Raw genomic sequence first — 24,820 nt, forward strand, 5'->3', positions numbered from 1 at the left:
GCTGGCATCTCACCGAAGAATCCGTGCAATAAGGCTGTCTGCTATTAGTGAGAATTGTTCTCACGCCTCCCACAGAGGGAGACCCTGACTTTATGAAGGAAAAACCACACAGTGATTAACACTTAATCAGGACGTCATCTGTGTTACAGCTCTGCGAGGGTAGGGGGCGGGGGGAAGATGGGGCTTTCATCTCACGCTAGTAAATGTTACAATCGGTGTGCTCCTGACACGATTTTCTTATTAGGGTCCTTCCTTGTAAATTTTATTGCATTTAATTAAAAATTATTGCTAAAAGAAACAGCTGCAGATGGTCTTATTTTAAGTCAGAAAATTAAAAACTGAATATTCTCATCAGTCAATTTCAACAAGAAGCACAGCCGCACGCATTAGGAGTGTGATGGTTTTGAGATTACGATAATTTTTATGGCATTTTCAGGTCCTTTCAATGAAACTTAATGAAAGCTCTGCATGAGTTCATTTGTCAAAAACATAATAATAATAAGAAGGCTCCCGGCTTGCAGGCAGATAGAGAGACACCAATGAATACCACTGCTGGGATGTGCCAAAAACCTGGCCAGCCAACTCTCAGCACCAATGGAATCGGTCAGCAGGAGGCTTGGTTGCAACCCTGCTGTCTACCCACTCAAGGATGCACAGCTGAGGCCGTAAATCACCTTTATTTTTACAATGATGTGTATTTCTGTCGCCGCAGCGCTGTCTGCGGCTGTTTAGAAAAAAAGTCAGGTTTTCACTCTCAGGGAACCATTGCACCGAACCACCTACTGCATTCTAAAGATGCTGGAAGGGGCCCTCATGCTAGACTCTGCGCTCATTTCAGACTTATAAAGCAGTCGCGTCCTTGGTCTGGACAGTCTGTACCGTGACCCACCCCCCACGCCCCCACTTTGTTACTTGGCTTGTATCCCTTAGCTTGTATTTTTGGGACTAAATCCTGATTACTTCTCATATGTCTTTTGTTGGACACCAACTCCACACCTTTTGTTTCGGACCAGACAGACTGTAAAAGTTGAAGAAAAGATCGAGTGGAGAGGTTTTCCCGGGTGGTCCAGTAGTCAAGACACTGCCTTCCAAGGGGCGGGGGTTCGATCCCTGGTTGGGGAATTAAGATCCCACATGTCGCGCGGCGTGGCCAAGAAAATAAAGAAGGAGAAAGCTTAAAAAAAAAAAAAAAAAGACTGAGAAGAGAAAAGCAAAGGCAGACAAAGCTGGGGCCCTGGGGGGACTGACGCTGGAGGACAGGACAGCTGTGCACGCTGCGGAGGCCGAGCCCGACGCAGCCCCACTGGGCCTTCATTTCCTCCGGGGGGCCCCTTGGCTCGCCTCCCTGCTTCCCGTGTCTTTATCCCCTCGGCTCTCCATCCTGCCTGGAAGGCCAATGAGGAACAGCCCCACCACAGCCCTGCCCGGCGGAAAACCTGCTGGGGTCTGCCCCGGGGTGTCAAGCAGAAACATGAGGTGCTTCTCGGCTGGGCCCCAGGCGGCCTTCCCATGTCTGGCTCGCCGGCATGGATGCCAAGCTCCGCAGTCTGAACGCGTAAAGGTCTTTCCTCACCCCAGCCACCCCAGACTGAGTATCTCCATCGTGACTCCCTCGATGCCCCTCTGGAGATACCCTGGGGCCCCCCCAGATGGCAAAGGCTCCTCGCCGCCCCCTCCTCAGAACCGCCTGGATGGACCTCGCACACGACTTTTATCACACTAGGCGCTAAGGACCTCTATCGGCCTTTCTCCCCAGCCAGCCGGAAACACCCCAAGGGCAGCAACCATCACCCCCCTGACACACGCCAGTACTTAGAAAAGCAGCCGATGTTGAGTGGCTGGCAGTGATGGAATCAGCTGAGCTGCTGGAACATTCCACCACAAGACTGGAAATCCGGAAAAGACGGTGCAGGTTTAGTCCCTACACCTTTCAACCCTTACACCTTTCTACACGGTCTCCGTGTTTGCAGACAATGGGAACGGCTTTCCAGAAAAAAGAGATCGAGGAGATCCTCTGAAACACAGTAGGTCACTTTCACTGTGGTTTAACCTGCCAAATGCCACAGTCCCACGCGTCCGCCTGGGCTCACACCTTCCTCCACCTCTGTATGGGGAAATCCTGCTGTTGCTCAGTCACCAAGTCCATCCGATTCTTGTCCACCCCGTGGACTGTAGCACGCCAGGCTGCGCCATCCCTCACCATCTCTCAGAGTTTGTCCATTCATGTCCGTTGAAATCAGTGATGCCATCCAACCATCTCATCCTCTGTCATCCCCTTCTCCTCCCACCTTCAATCTTTCCCAGCATCAGGGTCTTTTCCTGCAAAGACTCAACTCTTTGCCTTAGGTGGCCAAAGTATTGGAGCTTCAGCATTTGTCCTTCCAATGAGTATTCAGGGTTGATTTCCTTTAGGATGGACAAGCAGGATCTACCTGCAGTCCAAGGGACTCTCAAGAGTCTCCTCCAGCACCACAGTTAGAACTTTTCTTCTTCAAGTGCCCATTCAGATGCCCCCTTGTCCGTGACGCCAGCCCACCCTCCTCTGGACGCCTACTCTTTGGGTCCGGAGCGTTTTCAGTCTTGCACTCCAGGGACTTGAGTCTAGGTCCTTCCGACCCCCTCGACCCCACCTCCAGTGAGGTCAGTGATGACGGGGTGGCTCACCTCTCCACCTTCCACACAGCACCCGCGCACCTCTTGGCACAGCAGCACTCACTCCTCGAATGGCCGTCATCAGGGAGCCAAGAGATTCAGGCACCTGGATGCCCCCAGTCCCAGTGCTCACAAACTCCCGGGCATGAAATCCAAGCTGCGTTCTGACCGTGGACGGCTCTGGAGGCGCCTGAAATGCTGGGCTCTCTTTCTCTGGAAGCCACTGCTTCTTGGGGCTGAGTCCTCTGAGTGGTACAGATGGCTGCCCCAACACAGAGCTTCCGGTCACTCATCCCGTGCCAAGGCCCACAGGAGGGCAAGGGTCTCCCCATCCCCGTGCCCGGCGGGAGGGAACGGCACCTGAGCACCTCATCAGCAAGTCCCAGGAGAGGCTGTCCGCCTTCTCCACAAGCTGCCGAGACCGCAGCAAACCCACCGGCAGGCAGAAACCAAAGGAGGACATCCCTCCACTTTCCCTCGCGTCCCCGCCTCTGCACCTCCGAGCAAAGCCAGCATGTGGGTGGTGGCCGTGCTGGCCTGACTCCCGTGAGGGAGCCGCTTCGGAGCTCTTGGAGCTCCGGTGAGCATGGCAGTGAGCATGGCACTTTTCAACCACAGAGAACAGGATGGAAGGAGCACTGTGTGGAGAGTCAGGAAGACTTGGGTGTGAGTCTTGGTGTGGCGACTTACTGCCTGTGTGACCGAGGACGGCTGGAATCTCTTTCCTGGGCCTCAGCTTTCTCATCTGGAAAATGGGAACTGGAAAGCCCTAAGGTGCCTCACTGATCACGAGTTACAAGTGAAATATCTGCTACAGACAGAGTTACAGACAGTGAGATTTCGGAATCAAAACACCCTGGTCCTCGGGTGCCCAGGCTGGTGCGGGCAGCCCCGCCCCCATCCCCCGTGGAAGGCAGAGGCAATGTCGACGCCACACCCCACAGCTCACGAGTTCACACCTGCTCCTGGTTTATGCATGTGAGGTCCTGAACACTGGGTCTGATACAAGCACAAGTTGTAAGAGAGACACAGACACCCTCCCAGTGAAAGACCCGGTTCTGCACCTGCATCCACGGCTGTGGAGCCTTGATCGCGTCACTCCATAACAGCTCGTGCTCACCGACCTTCTCACTCCGTGCTGCACTAACTCATTTTGTCCTAAAGACACGAACAGGCCCGGTACGCCTAGTGTCGCCTTTTACAGACAAGGAAACCGAGATACGTGGGACTTCCCTGGTGGTCCAGTGGTTAAGAATCCACGCTTCCACTGCAGGGGGCGTCGTGGGTTCAATCCCTGGTTGGGGAACTAAAATCCTGCCTGCCACGCAATGCAACGGCAAAGAAAAAGAAACCGAAGCAGAGGGAGCAGTGAGGGGTAGGTCACAGTGAGAGGTGGAGCGCAGGCTGAAAAGCAAGCAGAGAAAGCGATGAGAAAAAGCCAGCGCGGCAATATGTTAATATCTAATCTAAGAAGCGGGCCCACGGACATTCACTGGAAAACTGCTTCTGCTCTTCCCTAAGTTTGAATGTTTTCACAATGAAATGGGGAAAGGGGGCCTCAGGGATCTGTGTGGAGGAATAATACTGAGTGATTAAAGTAGACGCTTCATCGTGCAAAAGCGAAGTTACAATTACAGGGATTTAAACAAGACACTTAGGACAGACCAGTGTGTGTGGTGCTTTGCATCCATTGGCTACTTAATAAGCTTATACAAAGCACCTCAAACTGTCTCAGAAAATACTTAATAAATGACAGTTCTTTCCCCCCGTGAAGCTCAAAATCACCAACCCATCAACATGCATCTATTAAGCTCCTAGTGCATAACCAACATACCAAGGTCTTGTGGGATATTCAGAAGGACTGGGTTGTCCCAACCAAGAGTCCTGACTGGGGACACAGAGCATTCTACTGGAAAAGGACGAGTGTTGGACTAGATGGCTGTTGAGAACATTTTTTCTGCGTTCAGTTCAGTTAGTTCAGTCGCTCAGTCGTGTCTGACTCTTTGTGACCCCATGGATTGCAGCACGCCAGGCCTCCTTGTTCATCACCAATTCCTGGAGCTCCCTCAAACTCATGTCCATTGAGTCGGTGATGCCATCCAGCCATCTCATCCTCAGTCATCCCCTTCTCTTCCCACCCAATCTATCCCAGCATCAGGGTCTTTTCAAATGAGTCAGTTCTTCGCATCAGGTGGCCAAAGCATTGGAGTTTCAGCTTCAGCATCAGTCCTTCCAATGAATATTCAGGACTGATTTCCTTTAGGATGGACTGGTTGGATCTCCTTGCAGTCCAAAGGACTCTCAAGAGTCTTCTCCAACACCACAGTTCAAAAGCATCAATTCTTCAGCTCTCAACTTTGTTTATAGTCCAACTCTCACATCCATACATGACCACTGGAAAAACCATAGCCTTGACTAGACGGACCTTTGTTGACAAAGTAATGTTTCTGCTTTTGAATATTCTGTCTAGGTTGGTCACAACTTTCCTTCCAAGGAGTAAGCGTCTTAATTTCATGGCCACAATCACCATCTGCAGTGATTTTGGAGCCCCCCAAAATAAAATCTGTCACTGTTTCCATCGTTTCCCCATCTATTTGCCATGAAGTGATGGGACCAGATGCCATGATCTTTGTTTTCTGAATGCTGAGTTTTAAGCGAGATTTTTCACTCTCCTCTTTCACTTTCATCAAGAGGCTCCTCAGTTCCTCTTCACTTTCTGCCATAAGGGTGGTGTCATCTGTGTATCTGAGGCTATTGATATTTCTCCGGCAATCTTGATTCCAGCTTGTGCTTCATCCAGCCCAGCGTTTCTCATGATGTACTCTGCATATAAGTCAAATAAGCAGGGTGACAATATACAGCCTTGACATACTCCTTATTTAGAACCAGTCTGTTGTTCCACGTTCATTTCTAACTGTTGCTTCTTCATCTGCATACAGATTTCTCAGGAGGCAGGTAAGGTGGTCTGATATTTCCATCTCTTGAAGAATTTTTCACAGTTTGTTGTGATCCACACAGTCAAAGGTTTTGGCATAGTCAGTAAAGCAGAAGCAGATGTTTTTCTGGAACTCTCTTGCTTTCTCAATAATCCAACGGATGTTGACAATTTGATCTCTGGTTCCTCTGCCTTTTCTAAATCTAGCTTGAACATCTGGAAGTTCGCGGTTCACATGCTGTGTATGAGAGTCAATTCAGGAGAAAAGAATGCTTTGGGGATACACTTTAAATCAAAGTTATGTATGTGTGTGGGTGCCAAGTCTCTCAGTTGTGTCTGACTCTTAGTGACCCCATGGACTGTAGCCCACCAGGCTCCTCTGTCCATGGGATTCTCCAGGCAAGAATACTGGAGTGGATTGCCATGCCCTCCTCCAGGGGATCTTCCAGACCCAGGGATTGAACCTGTGGCTCTTACATCTCCTGCATCGGCGGGTAGGCTCTCTGCCACTAGCGCTGCCTGGGAAGCCCAAAGTTGTGTACACCAAGGGGAAATGTACACAGGTAACAACGTGTACACTTCTACTTCATAAGACAGACGACAGCTACGAAGAACGTTTTAACTGGGAAAATGCTATTGTCTGTGTGGACAAACCCGGAAGGGAGTATCTGCACAGGAGAAACTTTACGATCATCCATCAGACCCTGAGCTGCTGCTCTGATTTGGAGAACTCTGAATTCTATCACACACTCCACACGTTTCTCGAAGGGAGGCACTTTTGCTAGGAAAAGGATTTAAATAACACTAAATTGCACCACGAGATTCCCCTTTCACCCTTCCTGGATCCTTCTGACCACGCCGAGGAGACTGTCTCCACATTGGCCCAGGACGCCTCTCACACCTCTAGCTGCTCAGCAAAGGGACGGAGCCTCCGCTCAAGGCCTCGGCAAGGCCCGAAGCTCAGGCCAGACTTCACCCGCCGGGGCTTAGTTCTTTGTCCTATACCTTATTTTCACAACTGCCTTCTACTTAAGACAACTAATACTGGTTCTCCATTTGCCGTCAGTGACACAGAATTTCCTTTTGAAATATCTTTTAAGTAAAAAAGAGGGACTGATTTAAAGACAAGCAGTGAGCCATAGTGTGGGTGGCTGAGAAATAACAGATCTGCTCCAATCAGACCACGGAACAGAGGAGCAAACGGGGGGCCCACAGGGAGGCAGGGCCGGGTGGGCTCTGAACTCCCCCTCCTGGGGCTCGCTGTCCAGCTCTGTTTCAGGAGCGTCGACATTTATCTTGGCCTCGGCCTCGGATCCTCACCGCAGCGAGGTCTGGGGACACACAAGCAGCGGAAAGAGGAGGGGACGGTCTCCCATCCTCTCATCCGGTCCTGGCCAACCCCAGCACCCCTGGGCACATGTCTCAGGTCAGCAGCAGCCCCCTGCGCTTGGTTCTCAAAGCCCCTATTCAGGAGAAGAAGCCGGGGCCCCCGCCCCTCGTGACAGCCCCCGCCGCCTCTCGACGCCGTGTGTCGGGCGCCGCCCTTGCCCAGACGTGTTCCAGCCCACAGCAGGGATTTCTCTCGCCCTCTGCTTCCCTCTGTTTCATGCAGGAAAACGGAAGAAAGCTCTGCTCACTGACTGATGTCCAAGAGGATGTGGTTCCTGCACGGGACATACATCCCAGCCAGCCTGGCCTGCAGGGAAATCCATTCCACAGCAGAGTGTAATGGTTCAAGACACTCAGCCAAGGCTCTGGCTGGAGCCTCAAATGTGAGATACCACGGGGAAAGCACCTAGCACGGGGCTGGCACACAGCAAGCAGGCAGGGCATGGAGAGGATTCACATCTTCTGCAGTATTTTATTCTGGTTTTAGATGAAGGCAGCTTTTTATTTTTCCTTCTGTTTTTTTTCTTTTTTTTTTTTTGGACTAAGCAAAAATCAAGGTGGGCTTTCCAAGGGGCTCAGTGGTAAGGAATTCCCCTGCCAATGCAGGCGACGTGGGTTTGATCCCTGGTCTGTGAAGATCCCCTGGCGAAAGAAATGGAAACCCACTCCAGTCTTGCCTGGAAAATCCCACGGACAGAGGAGCCTTGCAGGCTACAGTCCATGGGGTCACAAAAGAGTCAGACACGACTGAGCGACTAAACAGCAACAGACCAAGGCCACAGGCCCTTTGCATATGGCCAAGTAGCCTGCACACTGCATAACCCCACGGACACTATATATAGACTAAAAGGTGAGTGTGACCCTGGGGTTGGGCAGTGTGCAACCTGCATAACTGGACCTGGCATCCCTTAGCACCCTTCACAACAATTCCTGGACCAAGAGTCCTGACACTGATTTCTCCACCAAGAGAGATTTGAGGCAACTCTCTTTACCTCTTCGTGCCTCAGTTTCCTCTTCCGTAACAGGACCAAATGTTGTCAGAAGTTCCCTTCCAGCTCTGCAATTCTGTGATTCAACAGAAGCAGATTTCCATTTCCGAAGGACAGTCGTACAAAAGAGGAAATGAGCTCAGATGCCTGGCTGTAGGGGGAAGAGTCAGCAGGAGGGGGCAGGGCTAGTAGAGGGGTTGGCTTCCACCTCGGTGGGGTGGGGACATGATGGGAAGACGGCTTCTGGCTCAGACAGAAAGGAAAAATAGAAGTACCGAGCAACAGATGCAGCAGCTCTGGGAGGTAGAGAGTTCCCTGGGGCCTGAGGAATTCAACTACAGACCGGGTTAGGAGAGAGACCTATTAGACATGGGAAGTTAGACCACACACCCTTTGAGGTCCGTCCCAGTACGGAGACTTTATGGTTTCAAACCTTGGCTCTATTTCCATTAGCGCTGGAGGTACGCCACTGGGGTCGTGTGCACACGTGCTAAGTCACTTCAGTTGTGTCTGACTCTCTGTGACCCTGTGGACTGCAGCCCTCCAGGCTCCTCTGTCCATGGGATTCTCCAGGCGAGACTACTGGAGTGGGTTCCCAGGCTCTTCTCCAGGGGATCTTCCCCACCCAGGGATCAAACCCGAATCTCTTACATCTCCTGCATCAGCAGGCGGGGTTCTTTCCCACCTGGGAGGCTTCCCCCACACCCACCGGGGTTGGGTCTTGTCAAACCCCACTGATAAGTACTAATGCAGTGACCTTGTCTGCTTTTCTGCTCCCGCCCTCTTCAAAGTGCGCACATGCCCCCATTCTCCAAATTAAACTGGATCCCTCTAGGGGCACTGATGCCCACCTCTGCTCCAAACCAGGTCACAGAAAGAACCAATTCATAGCCTTACCCAGACTCGGGGCAGGGGGAGAGGGAGACAGGGTGGGGAACCGTATGAAAAATGCAGGAGAAACGTCACATAAACTCTCCTCGTGTCTGCACTCCACAGAGAGCTAATGCTAACTGCAAATCATTCTTATCGATTCATTACTGCAGGTCCCCTGGGAATGCGGAGCAACAGCAGCTGTATGGGACTAGACTGAGGTGCTGTATGTGCCGGGAAAGAACCAGGCTTTCCCTGAAAATCGCCGCCATTCTGACTTTTCATTAATTCAGATCAGGTGCCCCCCAAGCGTGTACGTGATGGAGGTTGAATCGCAGCCCCTTTAAGGTGCATCCGCGGTGCATAAGAAACAGCAAGACTTGGCAAGTACCCACCCAGGATGATCAATAAGGCCATTCAGTCAGGCTCGGGAAGGTGAGGTCAGAAAACCCCCCCTGGTGTCAATAATTGCAGTGTTTCACTCTCATTCCCAAGGTGACCAAGTCCAAAAACAAACAGAAAGAATCAGCTTGGACATACCTCTTAAAGACCTCTATTGAGAAATTTAGCTTAGGGCGCCCTTAGCTCTTCAAACAATTTAAATAAATTGTCTTTTCTAGTTCCCTTGAATAGAATGTATATTAACACAATAAAAAGGGATCAATCTCAATTTAGGGTATTTTCCTGATGGTGAAAGATATTTAGTTTAGCAAGATTCCAGGCCCTTCTCTTTTGGTAACTTTCCCAGAGGGGAGTAGTAAAGCCATCTGCCTAGGAGATGAGAAACATATCCCAAATAATAGCAATACCCATGCACTATATTTGGCATCTGAGACAACATTTTCAAATAGACCAGGTACTCCGATCTTCCAAACACTCTGCCTAGAGGTAGCACGGATTCTTTTCACAGGTGAAGTAACCAAGACTTGGAGAGGGAAAGCCACTCAGCCCAAGTCACAAAGCTAGAGACAGAGCCCGAGGCAAAAAAGCCAGTCCGTTCTAACCACTATGCCTGTCCCCAACCTCCAGGATCTAACGCCTGATCATCTGAGGCGCTGATGTAATAAGAACAGAAATAAAGTGCAAAATGAAAAGTCATGCACTAGACTCATCCCCAAACCATCCCTGCCCGGGTCCGTGGAAAAACCGTCTTTCACCAAACTGGCCCCTGGCACCAAAAAGCTCGGGGACCGCCACCCTCGCCTAAGCTTGCCTCTCGGATGGTTACCGCCGCCGGCCGGCAAAGGGAAGGCGAGTGTCACGGTACCTTTCTGCCTCCGGGTCGGCACTCTGCGGCTTGCTCTCGAAGGCGTTGAAGCTGCTCATGTCCACGTAGCCGTCGTTCTCGTTGGCCGTGGACAGGGCCCGGCTCTGGTCTTCAAATAGCTTCGTAAACGTCCCGGCCCGCGCGGGCCTCCGGGGCGGGATCTGGATGTTCTCGTAGTCCGAGTTCATGGCCGGGATGTTCTCGTAGTCCGAGGTGTCCGCGTTGGGGAACGAGATGGAGCGTGGCTTGGTGAGGGGCAGCGGCAGGAAGGGGGGGCGGGAGCGGTCCTCGAAGGACTCCACCCGGGACACCGTCCTGCTGAAGGGGACCCCCTTCCTCTTGCCCTCCCGGCAGAAGATGAGAGAGGAGGGCGAGTCGCAAGCCCGGAGCTTGCCCGTCCGCGCCCGAAGCTGCGGCGAGTTGCTGAGGCTCCTGCGGTCCATCTCCATGAGCCGGGCCGGCCCGTGATAGCTGGACTCCGAGGACGACCTGGAGGAGGACACGTTGACGTCCACGTGCACCTTGCTCTCTGTCTTCTTCTTGAACGTCAGCGCCAGGAACCGCTTGAAGGACGACTTCTTCTTCTTGGAGTGCTTGTCCGGGGGCTCGCTCTCCACCAGGAGCGAGGGGGAGCTCTTGGTGATGGGCTTCTTGGTGATGCAGGCCAGGTCGAACGGGGGCGGAATGTCTACCATGGACGACGGGGTGGAGGTGCCGCTGGACGGCAGGTGGCTCCTCTGGGAGAAGCTGCCGGAGGAGCCGATGACGCAGGGCAGGGACAGGTTGTCTTCCTTCCTCTTGATGCCGTGGCCGTCGAGGCCGCACGCCTCGGGCTCCCGGTACAGGGACACGGGGATCTCCCGGCCCTCCACGGAGAACGATCGCGGGTACAGCGTGAAGCCTCTGGGCTTTGCCGGCAGAGCCCTGCCGACGTCCAGCGGCTTCCCCTCCAGCGACAGGACTGTCTTCCTCGCCTCCGCGGCGGCTGCCCCAACGCCGGCGGCCGCTGAGCCAGCTTCCGGCCCCATTTCTTCCGGGACCGTTTCTGGGACGTAGCCAGCCAGCTTCCCGGAGTGGGGCCTGGCCCTCGCCATGACGTTCTTCCTGTCGATGGGGACCAGGCCGCCCTCCCCATCGGGGCTCAGCTCCTGCAGGGCGGCCTGAGCTCCGGGCGTCTCCGCCTCCCCGGGGTCCGCCCCGCGGGGCTGGCCGACTCCCATCTCATAGGGGTTGGCATCCTCGTCCTCGGGCAGGACCAGGACGTCGGGCACAGGGGCGCCCTCCTCCCCGGTGCCACCCTGCGCGGAGTCCCGTCGCTCACGCCCCGGCCCGGTCTCGGGGTCCCGCTCCACGCGTTCTTCCGGCCCCGGCTCCTGTGCTGACTCTCCTGCGGACTCGGAATAAGAAGGGTAGCTCTCGCTACAGAAGGAGGTGCTCTCGGTGGGGAAGAACTCGTAGGGACTGGCCGAGAGCGGAGGCACAAGGTCGTCCACGCTGTCGCTCTCGAACGGGATGATGTGGCAGCTCTCCTCGGCTGCTTCATCCTGCACGGGGTCCTCGCCCTCCCGGGGGTCCTGCCCCGCCTCCGCTTCTGCCGGGTCAGCCGGCTCATCCCGCCCGCCGTGCTGGCCGCCATAACCCGCGGCATCTTCACACGCTTCCCGGGAGACTTCAGGGTCGTCGCTGGCCACCTCGGCCTCAGGAACACCCGTGGCCGACCCCTCGTCCTCTGGGGGCTCCTCGCCGGCATCGTCCCCCTCGACCCCCTCGTCCACACTGTGGCCGGGTTCTGCGTCCCCCTCCTCTGCCTCCTGAGGGGTCCCGGGAGCCCCGGGCTCCTCCTTGCCCCCAACCACGGTATCCTCGATGACCTCAAGGTGGGCTGGGATGCTATCGCTCGGAGACTCAGCCCCTCCGTCCCCAGGCTCCGCCCCTCCGTCCCCAGGCTCCGCCCCTCCGTCCCCAGGCTCCCCAGGCTCCGCCTCTCCGTCCTCGTCCTCCAGGCTGCAGGCGCTGTGTTCTTCCGTCAGCTTCTCCTCCTCCTCCTCACTCGCCAACGTCTGGTCCTTGGTCCCCGTGGCCCTGGCACAGTCTGGGCCCTCCACGTCCTCGGGGGCAGGGGCGACGTCTCGGTCAGCCTGTTTGCTCAACACCGCCCAGGCCTCTGCAGCCACGGACTCCGCTGGCCCGCACACCTCGCCCCCATCCTGGCCCTCCTCCTCCTCCTCGCCAGCCTCCGGAGGCCCCATGACTGCATTCTCCACGCAGCCCGCATCCCTGGCTCCGTCCTCCCCCGGAGGGGCCCTGGGGGCCACGATGTAATCCTCATCGGCCTCGGACTCGGAGCACTCAGGGGTGGACCGGTGCTCTTCGTAGAGGCCCCTGTCTACGCAGGGCAGCTTCCCATTGCTGCATTTGTTCAAGCTGTTGATCACATAGACGCTGGCCCTCCACTCGCTGGGGGTGGCCAGCCGGGGCTTCGGGGCGATGGGGGGTTTCGGCCCCCTGGACATGGAGGAGTTGGGGCTGTGAAGGCTTTCAGGCCGGAGTGACGACGGGCAGAATTTGGGTGGTGTCTGTGGCGTGAGGGAACTGGCAGCCTTCGGCTTGGGGGCGACTGGTGGTTTGGGTGAATCTAAAGGATGAAAACACAGACAAGAAGGGGAGAGAAAGCACAGTTACCTTTACTTCCACTCAAGAGTCTCCTACCTACGTTTTCAAGAGAACACTGGAGCTGGCTTCCCAGCCCACGTAAGCCCAACCCAGCACGTTCTGCCAGGTTGATGCCCTCCGCCAACATCTTTAAATTCCCGTGTGCTCACGCACTCGGTCGTGTCTGACTTTTTCGGGACCCCACGGACCTTAGCCCACCGGGCTCCTCTCTCCATGGGGTTTCCCAGGCAAGAACACTGGAGTGGGTTGCCACTTCCTTTCCCACTCAAGATTCATTCTGTAAACAAGGTAAAGAGATCTTTTTTCTAAACACAGTCCAGCTAACAGAACCCAAACGAATGACAGCCTGTGCTCACAATAAAAGCGTCCTGATCTCTGCACTCATTCGCTCAAGTATGTAGTAAAGGCACGTGCCCAGGAGCCAACGAAGATCTTCACAGTCAGCATCCAGGCTCCCTCAAGGAGCCCACAGCCTCTCTCCCATTAGTGCAGCCTAGTCTCTACACACACCGCACCGTAGGTGGCAGAGTCTTCAGGGCCAAGCAGAGAAGAACACCTCTGCTGAATTCTCACAAATCGAATTAGGGAGACCAGCCTGACACAACGGGGACTTCCCTGGTGGTCCAGTGGTTAAGAATCCACCTTTCAAAGCGGGGGACTCAGGTTCCAATCCCTGGTCAGGCAACTAAGATCCCTCATGCCTCGGGGCAACTAAGCGGGCACACCACAGCTACCACGCCTGCCTGTGCACACTCGAGTCTGTGCTCCGCAGTAAGAGAAACCCGCGGGCTGCAGCTAGAAAAGGTCTGCATGTTGCAATGAAGACCCAGGGCAGCCGAAAAAAAAGAAAGGCTGGCAGAACCACCACAGGAGCTGCGGACTCTCGGAATACGATGACCGAGCACCTCCTTCCCTTGAGAATGGCACACCACCAGGCTTGGGATGGCAACGCCACGGTTCTCCTGAGGGCCACCTCTGAACTCTGCATGCCTCGAGGCTGGTGTCCAGCGAACTGCCCCGCGCCCAAACCTCACGGGGCAATCACATGGTATTTTCCAACACAGGTCTCATCCTGTGTGGATGTTGAGGCTCTATCAGCCACAACAAAATGGAAGACGGACAACACGCACGTGTCACAGGGGTTAGGGAAGCAAGGGAGCCGCAGCTAGGGACGACCATTCGGAGGGGGTGAAACTGCAGCTCACTTTGGCAGGATGGGAGGGACCCGGACAGCGGGAGGGTCAAGGGTGGAATCGCCCACATCCAAGTTCAGCGTCTCTCCTGCCACAGCCAGCCCATGCCTTCACACCTGCGGCTGGGCTTCCAAGCCCCTGTCCGCACTGCAGACAGGTGAGGAATGGGGATTCCCAGGGATGCCACTCTGTCCTGCCATCTTTGCTTCAGCACTGCCTGGCTGTCCACTGCCCAGGTTTAGGACGTGCATGTCCCTGCTGCAGTCCAATCTCAATTCCCAGTTCCATCCCCACTAAGCCTTGGGCGTGACACTCTGATACAAAGCTGGCTTGGCTGTCAGTTCAGCCTGGGACAGAGGGAAGGTGGAGCAGCTGGCCTGGAGGGTTGCCAGCAAACACCACCCCCTCCCACGGCATTCAACTCCCAGCTCCATCTCTGACCTCAGTCATTTCTAATCCAGGCCAGACTGACAAATATAATGTGAGCCCCATTTATCATTACACACATAATTATTATGAATTTTCTCATAGCCACATTAAAGAGTAAAAAAGAAACAGGTGACACTAACAATATACTTTTCAACTCAATATATCCCAGATATCACTTTGGATATTATCAGGTAATCAACGAATCATGTTTGGATCAACATGTAATTGATACACAAAGTTCATTCGGCAGATATCCGACATTCTTTACGATGCTAAGTTGTCGAAATTTAAGGTATATTTCACACTCGCAGCACGTCATGACTCAGACCAGCCTCACCACCGGGTGCTCAGGAGCACACGGGGGTGGTTGCCACAGTGGCAGCCAGCACAGCTCTAACTGATTTCAGCCCATCTCCATGGGGACTGTCCCACCGGCCCCTCGGTTTCAGTATGTGCGTGTGTGTGTGTGCGTGCGTGTGTGCACGCTAAGTTGATTCAGTCGTGTCCAACTCTTTGTGACCCCATGGACTGTAGCCCACCAGGCTCCTCTGTCCATGGGACTCTCCAGGCAAGAATGCTGGAGTGGGTTGCCATTCCAGTCTCCAGGGGATCTTCCCGACCGAGGGATTGAACTGGGTCTCCTGCGCTGCAGACGGATTCTTGACCCTCTGAGCCACCAGGGAAGCCCCCGTTTCAGTATATCTAAGGCCAAAGTCAGTGTCGTCTCCCCAAGCTGGCACGACTATGAAAAATTCAGCTGAGGGGCCCCAAAGGAAATTTAAAAAAAGGCCCTGGATACCAATAATACAGGGTTATAAAGCCCACGCACTCTGTGCCTGGAAGGGCCTGACTCCAAAGCCTCCTTACTTGTGTGCTGCACATAAATCTAATGAACTTACTGGCCTGGTTTCCAGGGCACAGCTAATTGGGAGGGGGCAGTGAGAACAGGGACACTGTCGGTTGTAACATGTGGCAGCTGACAGCAAGGACAGGGGGGAAGAGGCCCAGCGCTCAAGACTTTAAAGACTCGGGACTTCTCTGGTGGTCCAGTGGCTAAGACTCCATGCTCCCAACGCAGGGGGCCGGGGTTCCAGCCCTCCTCGGGGAACCAGACCCCACATGCCGCAATTAAGACCTGGCACAGCTAAAGAAATAACCATTTTTTTAAAAAAAAGGTTTTAAAGACGAAAGCACTCACTTCTTCAACACCCTAACCCATATCTACATTCACCCACACCAACAACCCAGTAAAGCCGCAGGCATCCAGATAAACAACCCCAAGTCTTCAAGATGAAAGAAGTGACCTTCCAACCCCTTGTTTCTATACACAATCCAATACAACCTCATTTAGAAAAATTTCTGTTCAATTTAGTTTTTTTTTTAAAGCCCGAAATATCTGGAGCTTAAAACAGCTAAGCTTCAGCTCCCTGTCACTGTGACATAGCAGAGAAACAGTTACAAGCCTTTGGAGCCTGGTGATCTGGGTTCAAATCCTACCTTTGCCACTTATAAGCTATGAGGCTGAGTCTCAGATTCCTCTTCTGTAAAACGGGTACAAGAGGCTGTTATACAGATCCAAAGATACACAGTACGTTAGCACGACTTCGCTTAGTAGTTTTCCATAAACAGGAGCTTCCCTGGAGGCTCAGACAGTAAAGAATCTGACTGCAATGCAGGGGATGCAGGTTCGATCCCTGGGTTGGAAAGATCCCCCGGAAAAGGGAATGGCAACCCACGCCAGTACTGTGCCTGGAAAATTCCATGGACAGAAGAGCCTGGAGGACTGTAGTCCCTGAGGTCACAAAAGAGTTGGACATGACCAGCAACCCTTTTTCACACTGTTGTTGTGCTAATAAAGTCAGGCTTCCCCTCCTTGACGTCTTCTCCAGCTGTTAAGTCTGGATCTACACTGATACATGACGTAAGACGAGCGTCACTTCTCAACATCAGGTGTCAGACACTGGCAGGCAATTATTCTCCAGGGGGTGGGGACTCTCATTTCTCATCTTTAACAGGTGGTATTTCACACAGGCACCACCAGAGCTGCCAGAGGGACAGATCAGCCATGAAAAATGCATCACTCCCACCCCGCCCCATCCTTCCTGCAATCAAGCTATTGATCTGCGGGCACCGTCTCCTCGGAAAAAGGTTACAGTGGGTGTCTTAGGCATGATCCAGCAAGAAAATGCCTTCCCTACGGGAGCCCCGAGGAGTGACAAGTACCCAGTGTCCACGTCCTGCTCCCCACTCTGGAGCTCAAGGCGTTTCACCCCCTTCCCCTCTGAGATCCAAGGATGGCAGAATCAGAAAGACCCCACCCGACCGACCCCTCATTGAGAGAGGAGACTGAGGCACAGACAGGGCGGGGGACTCAGCGACTCCAGAGAAGGGCCTCTGCAGAACGGGGTCTCTTGCTTCCTGGTCCAGTCCCTTCACTCTTTTGCCATCAAGCATTTCTTCTATGGGATCCCCGATGGCTCAGCAGTAAAGAATCCACCTGCCAATGCAGGAGATGCGGGTTCAATTCCCAGGTCTGGAAGATCCCCTGGAGGAGAAGATGGCAACTCACTCCAGTATTCTTTGGCTGGAAAATTCCATGAACAGAGGAGCCTGGGTGGGCTTCACAAGTCCATGGGGTCGTGAAGAGTCAGACACAACTGAGCATCTCTTGCACAGAGCAGACTCAGGGCTCCTGGCTTCTAGTGAAGCAGAGAAAGGCAAAACACAGAGAGACTGAGGCCGGAGAGACCAGGGACAGCGAACCAAGTGAGAAATCCCATAAGACTGAGTCAGAAGGACTGAGTGACCACAAAGTCAATGACTGGCTTTCCTTCGCTCCTGTCCAGCTCTCTGTAATCCAACTCCACTACATCAGTATTGATGGAGCACCCAGTGTCTTCTAGGCCCTCGTCCAGACTCTCTGGATACATCAATAAACAAGACAAAGACCACATTCCTCCTGGCCTTTACATTGTAGTGGTGGGAGATAAGCGATAAAAAGCCTAAGTTTGTTATCCATCATATGTGAGATGATCGTGACGTCCACGGGAAAAGATCAGGAGTTAGGAGGAGTTTGGAGAAAAGATGAGGAGCTTGCAACTTTAAACAGAGACCAGGATGGGTCTCAATGAGAGGACATCAGAGTGAAGACCTGAAAAGGTGAGGGGATTCAGGGCTCACCCGGCGTGTCCAAGGACGTCTGAGTGGTGCGAAGGGGGTGAGGCAGCGAAGGAGGGACAGGAGATGAGGGCAGAGGGGTCCTGGTGAGAGTGTAGATAACAACCCGGCCCTGAGCAGAAGGCCAAGCCCACTCCAGCTAGTGTGCTGAAAGCGGCAGCCGTGCTGAGCATGATAACGGGGAGGCCAGGGAGGGGGCACCGGCGATAATGATGCAGGCCAGAGAGGATGGAGGCTTGGACCAGGCTACAGCGGAAGAAGTGGTTAAAAAAGAAAGAAAGAAAGAAAAAGATCAGATTTTGAAGATGAAGGTAGAGCTGGTGGGATTTACAGACGGTTTGGATGTGGGGTGTGAGACAAAGAATAATCACGGGCAATGGGAAAGTTTTGAGTCAGAGCAACCAGCAGGGTGAAGGGCTGCCACCAGCTGAAACGGGGAAGGCTGCAGGTGTCGCGGGAGGAAACCAGAACTTTGATCTGCACCTGTTGCATCTGACTTCCCCATCACAGCCCTGGAAGGAGCGGTCAGCAGGCTCTTGGGTGGACCAGCCCGGGTTCCTGGGAGTGGCCTGGCTGGAGGCAGCCATCACAGAGACGGGATCGGGGCACGAGCTGGGTGAAATCACCAAAAGACTGAGTGGGGGGCAGAGACGAGAGCAGAGCCGGGATGGAGCCCCACCGGCCCCAAGGCTCCAAGAAGGAGCCAGCGAAGGAGACGGGACGCGGGAGGCGGGAAGACGAAGGGGGATGGCCCCCAGCTCTCCTTCCTCCCAGGGAGGAACCACACAGAGCCCCTGCGCAGGGCCGGGTTCCCTGGGTCTTAGACCAGTGCTGCCCAGAGGAGGCCCAGGGGACAGATACACCAGGGTGCCTGCTGAAGGACAGGGACAACTTTCATCATAAAAAAAAAAATGAAGTTGGATATGATCCAGCAATCCTATGCCTGTGCATGTATCTGGAGAAAACCTAGCTCAAAAAGATACACGCACCCCAGAGTTCAGTGCAGCACCAGCTACCCCCGCTATGGCACGGAAGCAACCCAAGAGGAGTGGATGAAGGAGACGTGGCACATATGTACAGTGGAATATTACTCGGCCGGAAAAAGGAATGAACTCATGCCATCTGCAGCAACACGGATGGACCTAGAGATCAGCAAGCCACGTGAAGTAAGTCAGACAGGGAGAGACAGATACCGTATGACATCCAAAGCTAAGCTTCCCTTGTGGCTCAGCCGGTAAAGAATCCACCTGCAACGCAGGACACTTGGGTTCAATGGAGAAGGGAAAGGCTGCCCACCCCAGTATTCGGGCCTGGAGAATTCCAAGGACTGTATAGTCCATGGGGTCGCAGAGTCAGACACAACTGAGCGACTTTCACACTTTCATCTAAATCTAAAAAAGTGATATGAATGAACTTATTTACAAAACAGAAACAGATTCACAGATTTAGGAAAGACATTTATGATTATGGGTGGGGGGAGGTGGGGGAGGAATAAATTAAGAATTTGGAATTAACAGGTGCACTCGACTATATATAAGAAAGATAATCAACAAGGACCTACTGTACAGCATAGGGAACTCTACTCAAGATTCTATAATAACCTAAATGGGAAGAGAGTCTGAAAAGGAATATATATATATATATATAATACATATATATAAATATTCGAGCGTGTGCAATCACTTCAATCGTGTCCCACTCTTTGCGACCCCATGAAGCCTGCCAAGCTCCTCTGTCCATGGGATTCTCCAGGCAAGAATACTGGAGTGGGTTGCCTTGCCATGCCCTCCTCCATGGGATTTTGCCAACTCAGGGATCAAACCATGTCTCCTACATCTCAGGCAGATTCTTTATATATGGGTAAGCTCCTATTGCATATATATGGTCAAAGATGTTATGAAAAAATATGAATTTTTTTGCCAACCCTATATATATATATATATAACAGAATCATTTTGCTGTACACCTGAAACTAACACAGCACTGTAAATGAACTCTGCTCCAGTATAAAATAAAAATTTAAAAAAAGGAGGTTAGGTGTTCCAGGCAGAGGCACAGAGCGTGCAAAGGCCCAGAGGCAGTTAGATGCAAGGCCTTTGGAAGTATGCCCAAGAGTCCGGTTTGGCTGAGCTGTAGAATATGGCGGGGATGGATTAATAACAGGATAAATCAGAGCAGGGGCTTCCTCCTCTGGGTTCAGTGGAACTTTCTGACTCTCTAGAACCCAGCAGCCAAGTATGGATGTGAGAGGTGGACCATAAACAAGGCTGAGGGCCAAAGAATGGATGCTTTCGAACTGTGGTGCTGGAGAAGACTCTTGAGAGTCCTGTGGACTGCAAGGAGATCCAACCAATCCATCCTAAAGGAAATCAGTCCTGAATATTCATTGGAAGGACTGATGCTGACGTTGAAGCTCCAACACTTTGGCCATCTGATGTGACAAGCCGACTCATCGGAAAAGACCCTGAAGCTGGAAAAGATTGAGGGGTGGAGGAGAAGGGGGTGACAGAGTATAACCCGGTTGGATGTTATCACCGACTCAACGGACACGAGTCCGAGCAAATTTCAGGAGATGGTGAAGGACAGGGAAGCCTGGTGTGTTGCAGTCCACGGGGTCACAAAGAGTCGGACACGACTGAGCGACTGAACAACCACAGCAAGAACCAAGCACGGATGGACCCTCTCTCCCCCCGGAACACACAGCCTGGGGGCACACCCTCGCCACCCTGAGGTACCAGTGCCCAAGACCTCCTGGCAATACGCTACCCCTGAGGATGAATACAGGATACCGAATGCAGAATACCTTGTCAATCAAGATGCCAAGAGTTAACTGAGGGCGGGGGTGGCAGGTGGGGAGTCACAGTGACAGGAGGAAGAGATTTTTCACAGCCTCTGGAGATAGAAATCATCTGTAACCAGCCAGGCCCCTGGTACCAGTTTACATTTTCTATTTTAATTAAATATCTGCCACTCACACATTCATGCTGCTGGTAGCCGTTCCCTTCTCCAGCGGATCTTCCCAACCCAGGGATCAAACCCAGGTCTCCCGCATTGCTGGAAGATTCTTTACCAGCTGAGCCACAAGGGAAGCCCAAGAATACTGGAGTGGGTAGCCTATCCTTTCTCCAGGGGATCTTCCCGACCCAGGAATCGAACCAGGGTCTCCTGCATTGCAGGCGGATTCTTTACCAGCTGAGCTACCAGGGAAGCCTCCCTTGTCAGCTCTGCAGAGGTTAAATGAGAAGAGGTACCTGGAGCAGCACTGGACTGGGAGCTGGAGCTCTGATCTCCATGGCTGCCTCTGCCATGCGTTGAAGGGACACCTTGGGCAAGACCCCTCCTGTCCTTGAGCCTCTGTTTCCACATCTGCAGGGTGAGGGGACGGCACCGAGCAGTCAGTGCATGCCATCTGCTCTGGCCGACGACAGTCCTTTGAACTGTGGCTTTTCTGATGGCGTCCCCTGCCACCCCCAATGTGGGCCCCTGCGTCCGCTGCGACTGCAGCTCGCTCTTCTCCCTCTGGAACTCTCACAACCTAATGTTCCAAGAGTAATTACCTTCCGATTTCACCTGCCAACTGCATCTTAACTTACGTTTCGTTCCTGGATGCCTGCTGGAATGTCCAAGTCAAGCCTGATGATTTCGAATGAGGCTGCGGTCAGGTGAGTCCAGCGACCCACGACGGGTGTGGGACCCACAACCCATGTGGGAAAGGCATGGCTCAGACAGACCTGACTCCACCCCCAGCTCCACCACACATCAGCTGTGTGATCTCAAGGCACGTCCCTGTGCCTCTCTGAGCCTCAGTTTCTTTCTAGGTAAAATGGAAGAAATACCCTGCTTTTTTCATAATGCTGTTGAGAAGTTCAAAGCAAAAAACCCACATAAGGTACCTAACAAAGTCAACTGGCAAACGTTTCCTGTACACCCACTATGTGTTATGCACCAGGTAAATAAAGCAGGCTCTCAAGCTGGCAGTTTCAACCCTGACTCAACTCCTTATTAGGCCAGCAACCATAAAATCCCTGCAGCTCAATTTTCCTATCTATAAAATGAGAACGGCAACAGTACTCACGATGAGGTTACTGTGAAAACCGAACTGATCCAAGTATAAAACACTGAAGAGCAGAGTCTGGGTCAATATGAACCAGTAATTTGTTGGTCACGTGTGTGATGGGGGCTTCCCAGGTGGCTCAGTGCTAAAGAATCCCCCTGCGATGCAGGAGAGCTGGGTTCCATCCCTGGGTCAGGAAGATCCCTTGGAGGAGGAAATGGCAACCCACCCGGGTATTCTTGCCTGGGAAATCCCATGGACAGAGGAACCTGGCGGGCTACAGTCCATGGGGCCTTGAAGAGTCAGTCGGATACGACTCCGTAACTAAATAACAATGTAAGGTAACAGACACTGTGCTTGGCACCAACAAGCTTTGTTTAATTCTGAGACCTCAACGACAATGATCTTATCATCCCCATTTTCAAGATGAAGAAATAGACACTGAGAGGTTAAGTAACCTGCTCCAGGTCAAATAACTAAGCCTACGGTGGTTATGGGGTTCAATCCCACGGAGTCTATGAACCACTCTGCTGCATGATCAAGAAATTCAGAGCCAGGCACATACATATCATTACGTGAGGTCTATGATTGCTATCACACAGAAAAAGTAACCAGATTTACACTAGATGCAAATTACAGGATGCTGGAACCCAAGGGCGTAAGTGCTGAGATTTCCTGGGACCAAGCCTGCCGCTAAGCGTTTTCTGGCTCACTCCAAACCCCAGAGTCTCGGAGAATGGAGGGCTTGCCCAAGTCTCGTGCAGGGAAACGTGGGAAAACCGCACGGGGCTCTCACCATTGTTTTCCAGCGAGTTTTATTAGGCGTGTAGGAAAGACTTAGCCTGGCTCTGTCCGCGCTAGATCAAGCAGCAGGCCACCTCCTTCCTAGAAGGAGGGGGCTGGCTGGGCACTGGGATCCGGCTCCGGTCTTCTCTCTACTCCTCCAAGGTGGCACCCCACCCCCACCCCCAGCCCCCTACTCCGCGACCATCACTCGCTCAGGGTCCAGGTGTGTCCACGCCCAGCCACAACAGGGCCTGGACACAGGGAGGCGGCCACCGCGTCCTAAGCCCCCAAGTGTCTCCTTTGTCAGATCAATGAGCCAAACGTCTCTGACCCGCACCTCACTCCTCAGACAAAGATTTTATTCATTAAAAACACTTGAGAAAGGAAAAGCCCACAACGCACAGACACACACACACACACACTTTTGTACACCCACCCAGGGCAGCAGGATATGGTTCTAAGACAGCCAAAATGGTGGCTTCCTGTTTCTTTAGGGATGTGTGTTTTGGAGTTCGGATTCGGACAAGGGTGTTGGTCGGAGAGGGAGCTGCCTTCTGCTCAATTCTATGAGAAAAAAAAAAAAAAGAAAAGAGCGATAACCGCTCCTTGGCAGGCAAGTGAACTCAGCTGGGACGGCTGCCTCCTCGTAAACTCGCCTCTTGGAGGCAACTTTCTGCCCTCCCCGCGGAGGAGTCGGGACCCCAGAGAACTGGGTCCAGGCACCGCCCATCTCTGGGTCTCAGTCAGTAAGTCTGTTAAACGGCACTCCTCGAGGGGATCGCTCTGTACCGCCGAACGCATTTGGGATCTCACGGACGCCCCGACCGGGCAGAGGCAGAGTCTCAGGGCAGAGACGCGAGGGCTGGGAGGGAACGCCTGGAGAGCCGTCCCCTGGGCACAAAGCGGGGCCCCGGGCCAGGGCCCCGCAGGGGATGCGGGCGCGCCGCTGCGGGGGGCGGGGGCGGGGTGTGGTCATTTAGGGCTTTTTAATTCCGAAGGGGACCGAGCTCCAAGTCTGCGGGGGTCCAAGAGAGGGAGAGGCGTGAGAAGCCGCCAAGGGCGCGCCGCGCACGAGTGAGGGACCAGGCATGGACCCCGGCGAGGGGAAGAGCGCAGACGGACCCGGGGGGCCAAGAGGGCCTCTGGGGGGCCAGCGAGAGCCTGAAGGGGACCCCAAGCAGCAGGAGGGAGGATTCAGGGGCGCGACCAAGTCGCTTTTGCGAAGGGAGTGTCCTTCCCCGTCGCGAGGGGACCCCCAAGCCGGGGGCCGCGGTGGGAGCCGGAGGCGGCCTATCGGGGCCGGGGTGCGGCCTCCCGAGACCGAGGGGGCGTCCCCGAGGTGGGGCGTCCCGGACGGGACTGAGAGCCCCCGACGCTCTCGGCCTCCTCGGGACCCGCCCGTCCCTCAGCCGAGGCGGAAGGTCGGGGGGTTTCTGGGCAGCTCGCTCCGGAGCGCCTCGCGGGCTCCAACTTGGAGCGCCGGACGGGCGCCTTGGCGCGCGTGCCCCGCGGAGCCTCCTACCTGCTCTGTTCATCTTCCAGCGCGCGGAGCCCGGGGCCGCCCGTCGGTGCCTCCGTCCGTCCGAGCGCGAGTCCGCGCGCCGCCTCACTCCATGGCCGCCCCGCGGGGCCCGCACCCCCCCCGGCGCCTGCCCCGCCCCCGGCGCGCGCCGGACTCCGCGCGGCGCGCAGGGCAGTGGGGGCGCGGGGCGCGGGCCTCCGGGGCTGGGCGGGGCCGGGGAGCGGAGCGGGTGCGCGGTCGGGGCGCGGGGGGCGGCGGCGCGCTCACTGAGGCCGCGGCGCGGCGCGCGGGGCCGGGGGGGCGCGAGCCTCGGGGGGCGGGGCCGGGGGCGCGGGCGCGCGGGCGGGGGGCGGGGGCCGGGCCGGCGCGCGGCGTCGTGTCCGCTCCGGGCGCCCGGCTCCGCGCGCGCTGCGTTCTGGCCGCCGCGCCTCTGCCGGTGCCGCCGCTGCGCCTCCGCCCCCTCCGAGACGTTTCCTCCCGCTCTCCGAGAGGAAGGCTTTTTTTATTTCTCCTTTCTGCTCCGTCAGGGATCGAGGGAGCCAAGGGGCGAGGCGTCCCCGCGCACATTTAAAGGGGCCGTGGCGTGGGGCCTCGGGGAGCTGCGCGAGGTTCCAGGGACTAGGACGGGGGGCGTGGTGAAGCGGCGAGTTGGGCTTCTAGGGGTCCCTTCGCCCAGCGGACCATCTGTCACTTGATTTTCAACCTCGGGCATTCATTCATTCAGTCCCGGGCCCAGCACCGTGCCGTGCTGTGCGCAGGACAACCCAAAATTCTTGCCCCTCGTGGAGTTTAGATGGGAGGTCTGTGGAGACACAAGAAAAATAAGCAATAAACATTGCAAAGAGTTACGAGTGCCTTGAGGGAGATAAACCAGGGGGGGCAGA

At 54.5% G+C, this 24,820-nt stretch overlaps 1 protein-coding gene across 4 annotated transcripts in view; it reads right to left on the reverse strand.

The window, feature by feature from the left end:
• The window catches only part of FGD5 (FYVE, RhoGEF and PH domain containing 5), a 121,662-nt gene extending 97,569 nt beyond the window's left edge, over positions 1-24,093 (reverse strand). For 3 of the 4 annotated variants that reach the window (XM_044934347.2, XM_044934348.2, XM_044934346.2), the window contains exons 1-2: positions 23,937-24,093; positions 10,103-12,737 (exon numbers count right to left, since the gene is read on the reverse strand). In XM_044934347.2, coding sequence (XP_044790282.2) covers positions 10,103-12,737; positions 23,937-23,949 — 2,648 coding nt within the window. In that variant the 5' untranslated portion in view covers positions 23,950-24,093. Of the gene's footprint in view, positions 1-10,102; positions 12,738-22,850; positions 22,979-23,936 lie in introns of all 4 variants that reach the window. The other variant, XM_044934349.2, reaches the window with a different exon arrangement.
• Between the last annotated feature and the right edge of the window lie 727 nt (positions 24,094-24,820).

The sequence above is a fragment of the Bubalus bubalis genome, chromosome 21 (genome assembly GCF_019923935.1).
Source record: "Bubalus bubalis isolate 160015118507 breed Murrah chromosome 21, NDDB_SH_1, whole genome shotgun sequence".
NCBI classification, from domain to species: domain Eukaryota; kingdom Metazoa; phylum Chordata; class Mammalia; order Artiodactyla; family Bovidae; genus Bubalus; species Bubalus bubalis.